Raw genomic sequence first — 15,478 nt, forward strand, 5'->3', positions numbered from 1 at the left:
ACTTTTCCCTCACCCATATTAAGGTATATACATAATTACACATCACACACCCACCCACACACATACAGAGCTATATCTGAATTCAACAAATAACTCCTGAATGCCTATGCAATGAAGAACACAACAAGGATCAAGATGAACATGGTTCCTGATTTAATTTTTCACAGAAATAATATATTCGATATATTACTCACAAAACATTTTTAGATGTAAACTTCACCACCACCACAAGAAGTAGGTAAATTTGATACTACTATCACAACTTTATAGATCAGGAAACTAAAAAGAGAGGTCAAGTACTCTGCCCAAAAACTCACCCAGAAGCTACAGGAAACCAAGTTAGGACTAGCACACAAGTGATAGGACTCCATAACTAGTACTCTTTCCATGAAGTAAATGTTCTAAGCGATAAAAAAGGTGAATCCAGTAAGAATACAATCTAGGAGATACATAAATGCAGAAATCAAACAATGGTTAACCAGTATTTATATGACTGAGCTTACCTAAAGGCAGCAACTAGGGGTGCGTAAATTGAGTCCCCATCATAAACATATAAATGGTCCCAACTACACTCTGTAGCAAAATGATTGAAACGAAGTCTCATTATTCTATTTGGCCTGAAAAGAACAGAAAAAAGTAATTTATAATAATCATAATCACTATAAAACATTTGAGAAAAAATATAGATTTTTAAAGAATTTATATATAAAGAAGAAATTAATAGTATGTAATCAGTACTCCTTCACTTGTCAAAGATTTCCTTAGTACTTTCTATGTGCAAGAGACCACCAAATATGCAATGGTAAACAAAATAGACATGGTCTATGCATCTTTGGGCCTTATAGTCTATACAGTGGCCATTCTTTACCAATCCATCAGCCTTTCTTATTCAACTTAAGATTTCATACTACATCATTTTACAAACACACCTGCCAATCCTCTAAACTCACCTGCCCCTCTGCCTTTTCATGGAACTCCCTGGAAGAAGCCCTGGTCTAGAGAAAACCAAGCCATGCTGGAGAAATTCACAACATTGGGTAGGCTGGTTCCAGTATTGGTGCTTCGATTCTGCCAGCAGTCCTACTACTAGTTCTCAATTTCTATTTCAGACCACCCAGTCCCACCTCCCTGCTTATGCTCAGCACTCAGACAAAAATTTCTCAAATTCCCACTTTCTAAAACAGATACATCTACCTACTTTTCCTTCCATCTCTCAAATATTTAACATCTCCGTCTCATCTGAAACTTCCAAGTCCAGACTTAAATCTCTTTAAGTATCACATATTTTACAAAAAACAACAAAACACAAAAAACTTTAAATCCCAACTCTCCTTCCAGCTACTATCAGACCTATCCCTTTCTCCTCTGAAACTCCACAGAAGACTTCAGTTTTCTCCATTTCCTCACATCCTACTCACCTTTTCACTCTCCAACCTGGCTTTAGGCCAAAGACTCTACTCCAAAAGTTCTTGGTAATATCAACACCATCTATATCCTGGTGATTCCTAACTATATGTCTCCAGCCTGAACCTTTCATCTACCCCATACTTCTTGTCTAACCAAACAATTAAATAAATAAACAAGTTAACTCACATGGTGATGAATACTGGGAAGAAATTAAAGGAATGTGATGTAGTAGTACAACAGGTGGTGGGGAGATACCCCAGAAAGTTTTGGAAAAGATTAGAATGGCGAGAGATAAGCCATGTGAAAAGCCTGGGGGGACAATGTTTCAGGCAGATAGAATAACAGTCTTAAAGTCTTAGACTTTAGAAGTTGATGTGTCCAAGCAACATGAAGAAAATCAGCATGTCTGAAACATAGCAAACAGAAGGAATAAGATAAGAAGTGAGTGAGAGGTGGGCAAGGGGCAAAGGTAAAAACCGGAGGCCAATTTCAAGGCTATTACAGTGGCCCAGGAAAGAGAGGATGGTTGGTGGTTCTTAAAATAACTGTAGAGTTGAAGATGAAGAGGATTGGGGAGATATTCTTGAGGGGAAAACTGATAGAACTTACTGACAGGCTGAATATGTGGATAAGGAAACGGAGGATTTGAAGTTTTTTGCTTAGTTTTATGCTTAGGCTGAGGTGGAGCAACCACTGACAGCACACTCAGAGCAACAGTGGAGAAGGACATCAGATGGGAGTGAACTGGTAGAAAGGGCAAGGGCAGACAGCTCCTTAGAGCAGCAGTTCTCAGAGTATGGTCCACACAATGCCAGGGTCCCTGAGGCCCTTTTAGGAGGTCCAAGAGGTAAAAACTATGGTTATTTAGACTTGGATATCTGGTAGATATTTTCTTGAAAATGAACAAAGCAAGCCTGTATTTGTTGCCAAAGAAAATATAAGCTTTCAAGCAATAATGAGTTTTGGAAAATTTGTACCTACCACCCAGATACAACTTCCCAATACTTAAAATTTTCTGATGAGATTGATGGTGATTTTTAACTACGGTGATGTTTTAAATTTCATATAATGAAATATATCGACACCTGGGAGACCTGCATAATTCAGTGAACCAATATTTTCCAAATGTTACAAAATCATGCATGGGTTAAAGATCTATTTAAAGTACAAGAAAACCAATTAAAAAAATTTTTTTTTATTTTTGGCCATGCCACACGGCATGTGGTATCTTAGTTCCCTGACCAGGGATCAAACCCATGCCCTCTGCAGTGGAAGCGTGGAGTCTTAACCATTGGACCGCCAGGGAAGTCCCATAGAAAACCAGTTTTAACTTAACAAGTTCTAAAAGTTCATTTCAGATTCCACACTGCAATTTAGTTTTAAGAAATTACCACTTGCCCAGTTTTGGTCCAGTCTTCTATGACTGTCCACAATTATTTTAAAGGGTTATTAATGGTTGCAATGCGAGTGAATGCATGTGACACTTTCTGCAAGAAGCTTTTAAGAAGCAGGTCTGCTTTCTCTGTACTTCATCCTTCCCCTCCTGCTGGCTGCGGTTAGCCAACAGTGAAGCTAATGAATGAATGGCAGAGCTTGGGTCCTACTACCAATGGGAAGAAAGCTGCCTGCTGACCAGGAACACCTGCCTTGGAACTGTTATGTGAGGAAGAAATAATCTTCCATATGTTAAATCACTAAAAATAGTAAATAAATAAATAAATAGGCCTATTAAAATCTCTTCCCTTCCCTACTACATATTCAAGTGAAGTCTAATCTTCTTCATATACCTCAACCATAATAAAATATTGTAACAGTTTTTTAACTATTAAACTGAAAATATACAAATTGCTGGTGTGTATAATTCACTTGCAAATCAACACAGAAGTTTTTTTCAATTAACATTGAAGATTAAGAAAAATAAGAAAATCAAATTCACTTGTCAAAGGTTACCAAATAAAAAATATTTTAAGTTGCCACAGATTGTTAATTTTACATGTTGGAAAAGTAATCTCACAATGAGCTCTATCCTGAAAAAAAAAAAAAAACTTAGCCATTACTACTTACTGTCCTTCAATGAGCCATGTGCACTTTGTTTTATATTTATAATTTCCAGGTCCATCTGTTATAAACCCAGAAGATCCAGTTAGTCTGTAATTCAAAAAATAAAAAAATTTAAATGCATCAAAATTTCATATATTAATAATATCTTTCTTAATTCTCAATACAATCCAAGTGGGTACACTGATGCATACTATGACCAGAAGAAAAAGACTGGATAGTTATACACAGATTACACAAATCTGGATGAAACAAATTCATGCCATATACTTAAGAAAAGGGGATACAAATACATTAAAAACAACAGGAATGAACAAAAACATACATCTTTCTAGCTGAGATGGGAAAATCACACTTTGTTTCCATACAAATGGCCACAAGAAGTTAGTTATAAATATCAGTTGGTTTTTAAAAAACAAGGCCACACAGTTACCATTACAAGTAAAATGTGTAAATGCAATAAATAACGCTGTGGCCAGCATAACTATGATGCACAAGCACATCAATCCACAACACACAACAGACCCACCACAGCTATTTAGTTGCTTCTTCTGAAGTGGCAATCTACCACACTCTGTGAGCAGTGCACATCAGCACCTGACTTCCCACACATATGCCAAGCTTGAAGTTTATCAATATTTTTAGGTCTTGCCAATATGACAGGCACATCTTAGTATCTCATTAATACTTTTACTAGTACTAACCCTAATGTATGAAGATTCTCATGTGTTTTGGTCATTTGCATTTTCTCCTTTGCAAATTAAGACTCAATATTCTTTACTCACTTTGCTACCAAGTTATCTTTTCCAAAATAATGTTTAAGAGCGCTATTTATATTAAGAAGCTCCCATTTGTATGGTAAATGTACTATAAACATATTTTCTCAGTTTATGTCTAGTATATATTGTAGAAATATATACTAGAAATGTAGAAATTTTTAATATTTAACAATGCTATTTCTTTCCTCTTTGCTGTTTCCAGATCACTTTTCCTCCCTCTTCCATCAACAATGTCGGCCTTTCTGAAACAAATGCTCTCTTCTGGATCTGCCTCCCTTACTTTCTGAGTTATCTACTGACATCCCAATTACTCCTCTCCACCCACTCCAGATATCAGCATCTAGCTCACTGCCTTCCATTCAGCCACATCCAAGATGTTCCATCCAAAGCCCAGCCTCTCCATTTCTTAACTTCACCATTAACAATTTTTTCCTCTACCCCACTTTAGTTACCCACTCTTTTCAGCCCTGCTGTTAGGAGTGAAAGCTCTACCATAAAATCTCCATTTAAAGCGACCTACACTCTGACCACCATCTCTGCTCTCTCTACTTCATTTAGCCTAATTCCCCCTCTCCAATGAATCTTCAGCCCCGACCTCCAATCCACACAACTATCACTTCTTTATGTTCATCACTCACACATTTCACTTTCTCACTTACCTAGGTATGATTCCAGGGTCCATCACAATTATCATCCCCTGCAAATCTCTCGACTTCTTTGCATCTCTCTCTCTCTGCTGTACTTGCCTGATATAAATGTCTCTGTGTCTTACTCCCCAACATCCATTCCATTCCCAAAATATTAGTCTAAGCCAATCATGGTTTCCTGTGCCCCTTGCCAATTAGAAATGTGTATTAGTTAAGATTAAGTTCTAATGCAACTGACAGAAAAACCTAAATAGTAATGGCTTTAACCAAGATATAAAGCCCTGGGCTTCCCTGGTGGCGCAGTGGTTGAGAGTCCACCTGCCGATGCAGGGGACACGGGTTCGTGCCCCGGTCCGGGAAGATCCCACATGCCGCAGAGCGGCTAGGCCCGTGAGCCATGCCTGCTGGGCATGCGCGTCCGGAGCCTGTGCTCCGCAACGGGAGAGGCCACAACAGTGAGAGGCCTGCGTACTGAAAAAAAAAAAAAGATATAAAGTCCAAACATAAGCAACCTGGAGCACATAAAGCATTTCTATGCTCATCAGGGAGCTAATTAATGTTCTGCTATCTTGTTGCTCTGTCATACTCAACATGTGCTTCCACCTCATAATCCAAGATGGCTGCACAAACTCCAGTTATTATTTCCATATTCTACATAGCAGGAAGGAGTTGAAAGAAAACAAGGTACATACCCCTGCCCTCTAAGTCAAACACGACAATTCAACTTACCCCCTGGCCAAAAATTAGACATACCTAAATGTACTGGGAGGCTGAGAAATATAGCCATTATCCCAGATGACCATATCTGGGTGAAAAATCCGGACCATATCTGGGTGAAAAATCCGGACTCTTTACTAGTGAAGAGAAGACTACTACTTCTGTCACAGCATGTAATCTAATCTTAGATGTGAGGGGAAGTCTGATGGAGGGTTTCTAGGAAATATTTCCTCATTCCTAGCTACGACACCTAGATCTCCTCTTCAATAAAAGACTTGTTGCCAGCTGCAGAAATGAGTGTGGTCAACAGACAGCATTCAGCTGTCAGTTCCATTGGAGCTGCCTTGCCCTAGGTCATGCCCTTCCCAGCATAGCCCACACAGAGTGGGTATAAAGGCTGGGCATTTTTCAGTCTAACATGGGACAACTCTGGCAGGCAATCCTTACTCCAGAACTCTCCTTTGTCAGGCCTGCATTGAAGCTCAACTTCTTCCTTTGCCCAGTTCTGCTTCCTGCCCCTTCCTCTCACAGATGTTATAATTAACTTGTACCCCAAACTCCCTCTCAGAAAATGCTTCCAAGAAACCCAGCCTATGACAGACAGACATCCAAAGAGACCATCCTTCTTCCTCTGGACTTTGCTATGTTTGGATTCTACTTCAGCCATCACGCTATGAGCCTAAACACAAAGCCAACACCAAGGATGACAAATCAAAGGAGTGCCAAGGTCCCTGAAGAGCCACACCAAACAACCACAGAGACCATCCCAGGTTTACAGGTAAATAAATTTCCCAGTAGTTCGAACAGTTTTGTGGCTTTCTACTATGCTTCTTTTGTTTCTAAGAATTTCTACAGACTTCACATGGACATGTTCAGATATTTGCAAATCTGCATCCCTTTTGGAGAAAATATAGGTCAATTTTGAATATTTACTTCATATCTTTAAACATACACATTTACATAATTTTACAGATAGTGAATAGATATGATCAGACAGGCTTTTTTGGGTCAGCTAAAGGACAATCCTCCCTTGTCCACTGATCTCCCCAAGCACTCCACCCCTTCTCCCCACCAAGATAAACATTTAACATTTAACAGAATTTCCATCCTGTTCCGCTGATCTATATTTCTGGTTTTGTGCCAATACCATACTGTTTTTTTTAATGGTAACATTTTTATATACATATATATATATTTTTTAGTTTATTTATTATTTATTTTTGGCTGTGTTGGGTCTTCGTTGCTGCACGCAGGCTTCTCATTGAGGTGGCTTCTCCTGCTGTGGAGCACAGGTTGCAGGCACACGGGCTTCAATAGTTGTGGCACACGGGCTCAGCAGTTGTGGCTCACGGGCTCTAGAGCACAGGATCAGTAGTTGTGGTGCACGGGCCCAGCTGCTCTGTGGCATGTGGGATCCTCCCGGACCAGGGCTCAAACCCGTGTCCCCTGCATTGGCAGGCGGATTCTTAACCACTGCGATACCAGGGAAGTCCCCATACTGTTTTGATTACTGTAGCTTTGTTGTATAGTCAGAAGTCATGGCGCCTGATTCCTCCATCTCTGTCTTTCTTTCTCAAGATTGCTTTGGCTATTTGGGGTCTTTTGTGTCTCCATACAAATTTTAAGATTTTTTGTTCTACTTCTGTAAAAACTGTCATTGGTAATTTGATAGGGATTGCAATGAATCTGTAGATCACCTTGGGTAGTACAGTCATTTTGACAATATCGATTTTCCCAATCCAAGAACATGGTATATCTTTCTGTCTGTTTGTGTCATCTTTGATTTCTTTCTTCACTGTCTTATAGTTTTTGGAGTACAGGTCTTTTGCCTCCTTAGATAGGTTTATTCCTAGGTATTTTACACTTTTTGATGCAATGGTAAATAGGATTGTTTCTTTAATTTCTCTTTCTGGTCTTTCCTTGTTAGTGTATAGAAATGCAAGAGATTTCTGTGTATTAATTTTGCATCCTGCAACTTTACCAAATTCATTGATGAACTCTAGTAGTTTTCTGGTAGCATCTTTAGGATTTTCTATGTATAGTATCATATCATCTGCCAACAATGAATTTTATTTCTTCTTTTCCAATTTGGATTCCCTTTATTTCTTTTACTTCTCTGATCACCGTGGCTAGGACTTCCAAAACTATGTTGAATAGAAGTGGCAAGGGTGGACATCTTTGTCTTGTTCCTGATTTTAGAGAAAATGCTTTCACCTTTTCACCACTGAGTATGATGTTAGCTGTAGGTGTGTCATACATGGCCTTTATTATGTTGAGATATGTTCCCTCTATTACAACTTTCTGGAGAGTTTTTATCATAAATCGGTGTTGAATTTTGTCCAAACCTTTTCCTGCATCTACTGAGATGATCATATGGTTTTTATTCTTCAATTTGTTGATGTAATGTATCACAATGACTGATTTGCGGATATTGAAAAATCCTTGCATCCCTGGGCTAAATCCCACTTGATCATGGTGTACGATTGTTTGAATGTACTGTTGGATTTGGTTTGCTTGTATTCTGTTGAGGATTTTTGCGTCTATGTTCAGCAGTGATATTGGCCTGTAATTTTTTGTGTGGTATCTTTGTCTGGTTTTGGTATCAGAGTGATGGTGGTCTCATAGAATGAATTTGGGAGTGTTCCTTCCTCTGTGATTTTTGGCAATAGTCTAAGAAGGATAGGTGTTAACTCTTCTCTAAATGTTTGATAGAATTTGCCTGTGAAGCCATCTGGTCATGGACTTTTGTTTGTTGGAAGTTTTGTTTGCTGGAAGTTTTTAGATCACAGTTTCAATTTCAGTACTTGTGATTGGTCTATTCGTGTTTTCTGTTTCTTCCATGTTCAGTCTTGGAAGATTATACCTAAGAATTTGTCCATTTCTTCTAGGTTGTCCATTTTATTGGTTGCTTATGATCCTTTGTATTTCTGTGGTGTCATTTGTATTTGAGACCTCTCCCTCTTTTTCTTGATGAGTCTGGCTAAAGGTTTATCAATTTTGTTTACCTTTTCAAAGAACCAACTTTTAGTTTCATTGATCTTTTCTATTGCTTTCTTCATCTCTATTTCATTTATTTCTGCTCTGATCTTTATGAATTCTTTCCTTCTACTAACTTTGGGTTTTGTTTGTTCTTCTTTCTCTATTTGCTTTAGGTATAAGGTTAGATTGTTTATTTAAGATTTTTCTTGTTTCCTGAGGTAAGACTGTATTGCTATAAACTTGCCTCTTAGAACTGCTTTTGCTGCATCCCATAGGTTTTGGATCGCCCTGCTTTCATTTTCATTTGTCCCTAGGTATTTTTTGATTTACTCTGATTTCCTCAGTGATCCATTGGTTTTTTAGTAACACTCTTTAGCCTCCACATGTTTGTGTTTTTTCGTTTTTTCTCTTATGGTTGATTTCCAGTCTCATAGTGTGTGGTCAGAAAAGATGTTTACTATGATTTCAATTTCCTTAAATTTACCGAGGTTCACTCTGTGGCCCAGCATGTGATCAATCCAGGCGAATGTTCCACGTGCACTTGAGAAGAATGTGTATTCTGCTGCTTTTGGATGGAATGCTCTATAAATATCAATTAAGTCCATCTGATCTAATGTGTCATTTAAGGCCTGTGTTTCATTACTGATTTCCTGTCTGGATGATCTGTCCACTGATGAAACTGGGGTGTTAAAGTCCCCCACTATTATTGTGTTACTGTCAATTTCTCCTTTTGTGGATGTTAGTATTTGCCTTATATATTGAGGTGCTCTTATATTGGGTGCATATATATTTACAATTGTTATATCTTCTCCTTGGATCATTATGTAGTGTCCTTTGCCTCTTGTAACATTCTTTATTTTAAAGTCTTTTTTGTCTGAAATGAGTACTGCTACTCCAACTTTCATTCCTGTTTGTGTGTAATACACTTTCCATCCCCTCACTTTCAGTCCATAGATCTGAAATGGGTCTCTTGTAGACAGTAAGAGTCCTGTTTTTGTATCCATTCATCCAGTCCATGTCTTTTGGATGGAGCATTTAATCCTTTTACATTTAAGCTTATTATCAATATGTATGTTCTTACTGCCATTTTGTTAATCGTTTTGGGTTTGTTTTTGTAGGTCTTTTTTCTTCCCTTCCTCTCTTGTTCTCTTCTCTTTGATTTGATGACTAACTTCAGTGTTGTGTTTAGATTCTTTTTTCTGTTTTGTGTGTGTATCTATTGTAGATATTTGGTTTGTGGTTACCATGAGGTTTTGATATAGCAGTCTATATAAACGAGATGTTTTAAGTTGCTAGTCTTTTAATTTCAAATGTATTTCCAGTATCCTGCATTTGTTCTCTCCTCTTCTCACAATTGCTGGTTTTGATATCATATTTGTGTGCAGATGATTTCTTACCTTTACGTATGTTTGCCTTTACCAGTGGGCTTTTCCATTTGTAATTTTCTTGTTTCTAGTTGTGGCCTATTCTTTTCCGCCTAGAGAAGTTCCTTTAGCATTTGTTGCAAAGCTGTTGTGGTGGTGCTGAATTCTCTTACCTTTTGGTTGTCTGTGTGACAGCCTTGCTGGGTAGAGTATTCTTGGTTGTAGGTTCTTCCCTTTCATCACTTTAAATATATCGTGCCACTCCCTTCTGGCCTGCAGAGTTTCTGCTGAGAAAACAGCTGATGACCTTAAGGGAATTCCCTCGTACATTATCTGTTGCTTTCCCCTTGTTGCTTTTAATATTTTTTGTCTTTAATTTTTGTCAATTTGATTACTATGTGTCTCAGTGTGTTCCTCCTTGGGTTTATCCTGCCTGGGACACTATATGCTTCCTGGACTTGGGTGACTATTTCCTTTCCCATGTTAGGGACATTTTCAACTATTATCTCTTCAAATATTTTCTCAGGTCCTTTCTCTCTCTCTCTTCTCTTTCTGGGACCCCTATAATGAGAATGTTGGTGTGTTTAATGTTGTCCCAGAGGTTTCTTAGACTGTCCTCATTTCTTTTCATTCTTTTTTCTTTATTCTGTTCCACGGCAGTGATTTCCACCATTCTGTCTTCCAGCTCACTTATCCATTCTTCTGCCTCAGTTATTCTGCTATTGATTCCTTCAAGTGTATTTTTCATTTCAGTTATTGTATTGTTCTTCTGTTTGTATGTTTAGTTCTTCTAGGTTTTTGTTAAACATTTCTTGTATCTTCTCCATCTGTGTCTCCATTTTTTTCCCCACGGTCTTGGATCATCTTTACTATCATTACTCTGAATTCTTTTTCAGGTAGATTGCCTACCTCTGCTTCACTTAGTTGTTCTTCTGGGCTTTCCTCTTGTTCCGTCATCTGGATATATTCCTCTGCTGTCTCATTTTGTGTGACTTTCTGTGATTGTGATTTCCATTCTGCAGATGGCAAAGTTGTAGTTCTTCTTGCTTCTGCTGTCTGCCCCGTGTTGGATGATGCTAAGAGGCTTGTGCAGGCTTCTTGGTGGGAGGGACTGGTAGCTGCCCAATGGGTCTTGGGAGCTGGGTCTTGTTCCTCCGGTGGGCAAGGCCATGCCAGGGGGTGTGTTTATTGGGCAGCTGTTTATTCAGGAAGACTTTAAGCAACCTGTCTGCTGATGGGTGGGGCTGTGTTCCCACCCTGCTGGTTGTTTGGCCTGAGGCATTCCAGTACTGGAGGCTACAGGCTGTTGAGTGGGGCCAGGTCGTAGTGAGACAATGGCAGTCTCCAAGAGGGCTCACGCCTATGAGTCCTACCCAGAACTGCCCCTGCCAATGTTCTTGTCCTCTCAGCAAGTCACAGCCACCCTCTGCCGCCTCTGCAGGAATCCCTCCAATACTGTCAGGTAAGTCTGGCCCAGTCTCTCATGAGGTCACTGCTTTTTTCCCTGGGTTCTGGTGTGCACCAGATCCTGTGTATGCCCTCCAAGTGTGGAGTTTCAGTTTCCCCCACTTCTGTGGAATTCCTGTGATCAAACCCCGCTGGCCTTCAAAGCTAGATTATCTGGGGGCTCCTCCTCCCGTTGCCAGGCTGCCAGGCTGGGGAGCCTGATGTGGGGCTCGGAACTTTCACCCCTGTGGTATAATTATTTTTATAATTATTTTCCAGTTTGTGGGTTGCCCACCTGGCATGTATGGGATTTGATTTTATCGTGATTGCATCCCTCCTACCATCTTCTTCTGGCTTCTTCTTTGTCTTTGGATGTAGGGTATCTTTTTTGATAGACTCCAAAAATTTTTTGTCAGGGGTTGTTCAGCAGTAAGCCATGATTTTGGTTTTTCCATGAGAAGGGGGGAGGTCATGTCCTTCTACTCCGCCATAGGTCCTGGAAAGCACATGGCACACCTGGGGGCCACAGTGAGGTCAAGGGTAGAGAGCAAAAGTTTGTTTCTTCTGAACAGGACGTGGTTAGGTTTTGTTTCTCAACCTAGTCTGACAGTTTTACTGACACAGTATAATCTATTCACATTTAGAATAATGACTGCTATACTGATTTGACTCCTTCCAAACAAATTTTTAAATCAACCTTAATGACGAGTAATTTATATATAATAAAATGCAGCCAACATAAATGTACAATTTGGTAAGTTTTGACAAATTTATACACATATAAAACCCCAAAACAAGATATAAAACAGTTCTGTCACCCCCCAAAGTTCCCTCAGACCTCTTTGCAGGCACTCCTTCTCAACACTGATCTTGTTTCTATCATTGCAGACCTGATTTATAGAACCTGATTTAATGGAATCATGCAGAGACACTTTTGTGCCTTGCTTCTTTCGATCAGCATGTTTCTGAGTACAGTGTGTATCAATAGTTTGTTCCTTCCTATTGCTGTGTAGTATTCTACTGTATGAATATACCACAACATGTCTATCCATTTTCCTGTTGATAGACACTTGGATTATGTAGTTATAGATGCTTATGAACAAAGCTGCTAAGAACACTTGTGCACAAGCCTTTGTGTGGACATTTCTCTTGGATAAAAACATAAAAAAGGAATCATTGGATCAAAGTATAGATATACACGTAAATTTAAAGAAACTGCCAAATTGTTTCCTAAGTGGTTATACCATCTTACACTTCCATCATCTAGGTATAAATATTCTCTGCTCTCAGGTCTCCCAGTATTCCCACAGCCTCAGCAATATACCCCTTCAGCAATATATTGGACTGTGCAACTCCAAGATGAACATGTTTTTCTTAACAGCTCAGATATCAGGATGCATTGTAAAACCAATGGCAGTTCGTAGTTTAAATGTTTTTTCTTTCTTAGAAGTACATAAGGGTGCATTTTACACTCAGTGGTATCTTAATAAACTGCAGTTATACATATGGCAAACCCTAAACCTTACTGAATCCAACTCTCTGCTTACTCTGTATATGAAACCAAGCAGCTAAATAAGGCTAGTGACACAACACTGTGCTGACTGGTCTCACTTTACATTTATAAACACATATCTCAAGTAGGTTCCCAGAACTGTGGGACAATCAATCCTTTCATTTCCCTGGCCAATTCTCTGTTATACCTTATTATCTTTCACCTTTCCAAACCCTCTTCTCTCTCTTCAATTTTAGCTGACGATCAATTGATTACTTCACTTGTTTCACATCTATTTACCACCAGTGGAATGTAAATTTCATGACAGCAAGGACTTTTGTCTGCTCTGTTCATTATTTCTAGTGCCTAGAAGTGTGTCTGGCATCCTAATGACACAAAGTGAATAGCTGAGGAAAGAAGAAATAAATCAGGAGAGACCTATATTTTCTTACCATTACTAAATGCAGGTACTTTGCCTTAACCCTAGTTACAATGGATAGGGTCACAACCTCTACCTGGGTGCAGAATTCTAAAACTCTACTCAATCAAGGGCCTCACCAGAACAAACCTAATTCTAAACCCCATGCTATACTTTTTCTATCTACTGGATAAGCGTAAGACTAGCTGCTGGATTCCCTTCTTAAAAAACAAACTCCCTTCTCATGTTCTCAAGCTATTCCCTACTTTTTTTTTTTTTTTTTTTTACTTTTACAACAAAGGTCTTCTTAAGAATTATCTACTGTTGGGAATTCCCTGAGGTCCAGTGGTTAGGACTTCATGCTTTCACTGCCAAGGGTGTGGGTTCAATCCCTGGTATGGGAAATAAGATCCTGCAAGCTGCACAGTGCAGCCAAAAAAAACCCCAAACAAACCAAAAAACAAGCAAAGAAAAAACCACAAATAATTATCTACTCTCGCTGACAATACTCTTACCTTGTAATTTCTTAACCTCATTCCAATGGGGTCTAACCCTCACCCCTCCTCTGAAATCCTTCTGTTAAGGTATAGAGGAGTAAATTCTCAGATCCCTTATTTCATTCTCAGATCCCTTCTTACTTCACTCTCTTACACATCTGAAGTAGCTGATGACTCCCTTTTTTTTTTTGCATTTAATCTTTTGTTTTCTTCCAATTTTATTGAGATAATTGACATACAGCACTACCTAAGTTTAAGGTGTATAGTATAATGATTTGACCTACATACTTCATGAAATGATTATCACAATAAATTTAGTGAATATCCATCATCTCATATAGATACAATATTAAAGAAATAGAAAACAAAGTTTTTCCTTGTGATGAGAACACTTAGGATTTAGTCTCTTAACAACTCTCATATATAACATACAGCAGTGTTAATTAAATGTATCATGTACATCCTTAGTACTTCCTTATCTTATAACTAGAATTTTGTACCTTTTGACTACTTTCATTCAATTCCCCCTCCCCCCACCCCCTGCCTCTGGTAACCACAAATCTGATCTCTTTTTCTGTTTGTTTCTGAAGTATAATCGACCTACAACACTATGTTAGTTCCTGTTACACAACATAGTGTTTTAATACTTCTATACATTTCAAAATTATCACAATGATAAGTCCAGGTACAATATGTCATCATACAAAGATATTACATAGTTATTGGCTATAGTCACTACGCTGTACATTTCATACCTGTGATTCATTTGCAACTCTAAGTTTGTGCCTCTTAATCTCCACTTATTTCTCTCCTCCTCCACTCCCCTCCCCTCTAGCAACCACCTGTTTGTCCTCTGTATATACAACTCTATTTGTTTTGTTTTTTAGATTCCACATGTAAGTGAACTCATATAGTATTTGTCTTTCTCTTATTTCACTTAGCATAATATGCTCTAGGTCCATCCACGTTGTCACAAATGGCAAGATTTCATTCTTTTTACAGCTGAGTAATATTCCATTGTATTTATACACCACAGCTTTATCCATTCATCTATTGATGGGCACTTAGGTTGCTTCCATATATTGGCTACTGTAAATAATGCTGCAGTGAACATAGGGATATATATATATCTTTTCTAATTGGTGTTTTCTTTTCTTTGGATAAAATACCCAGAAGAGGAATTGCTGGATCATATGGTGGCTCTTTGTAATTTTTGAGGAATCTTCATACTGTTTTCCATAGTGGCTGCACCAATTTACATTGCCACCAACAGTGCACAGGGTTCCCTTTTCTCCACATCCTCACCAATTCTTGTTATTTGTTGTCTTTTTGAAAATAGCCATTCTGAATGGTATGAGGTGATATCTCATTGTGATTCTGATTTGTATTTACCTGATGATTAGTGATGTTGAGCATCATTTCATGTGCTGTTGGCCATCTGTATGTTTTCTTTGGAAAAATGTCTATTCAGATCCTCTGCCTGTTTTTTAGTCAGGTTGTTTCTTTGTTTTTTCATATTGAGCTGTATGAGTTCTTTGTATATTTTGGATATTAACCTCATATTGAAAATACCATTTGCAAATACCTTCTCTCACTCAGTAGGTGGCCTTTTTGTTTTGTTGACAGTTTCCTTCACTGTGCAAAAGATATTTAGTTTGATGTAGTCCCATTTGT

The 15,478-nt window shown here is 38.5% G+C and overlaps 1 protein-coding gene across 6 annotated transcripts in view; it reads right to left on the bottom strand.

The window, feature by feature from the left end:
* Positions 1-15,478, bottom strand: part of ATRN (attractin) — a 171,456-nt gene that overhangs the window by 119,115 nt on the left and 36,863 nt on the right. For all 6 annotated transcript variants that reach the window (XM_089896619.1, XM_022592878.2, XM_089896620.1 and 3 more), the window contains exons 2-3: positions 3,472-3,555; positions 504-617 (exon numbers count right to left, since the gene is read on the bottom strand). In XM_089896619.1, coding sequence (XP_089752745.1) covers positions 504-617; positions 3,472-3,555 — 198 coding nt within the window. The remainder of the gene's footprint in view (positions 1-503; positions 618-3,471; positions 3,556-15,478) is intronic.

Source organism: Delphinapterus leucas, chromosome 15, assembly GCF_059928025.1.
Source record: "Delphinapterus leucas isolate spDelLeu-1000000601 "Yukka" chromosome 15, BTC_Dleu_Yukka2, whole genome shotgun sequence".
Lineage (NCBI taxonomy): Eukaryota > Metazoa > Chordata > Mammalia > Artiodactyla > Monodontidae > Delphinapterus > Delphinapterus leucas.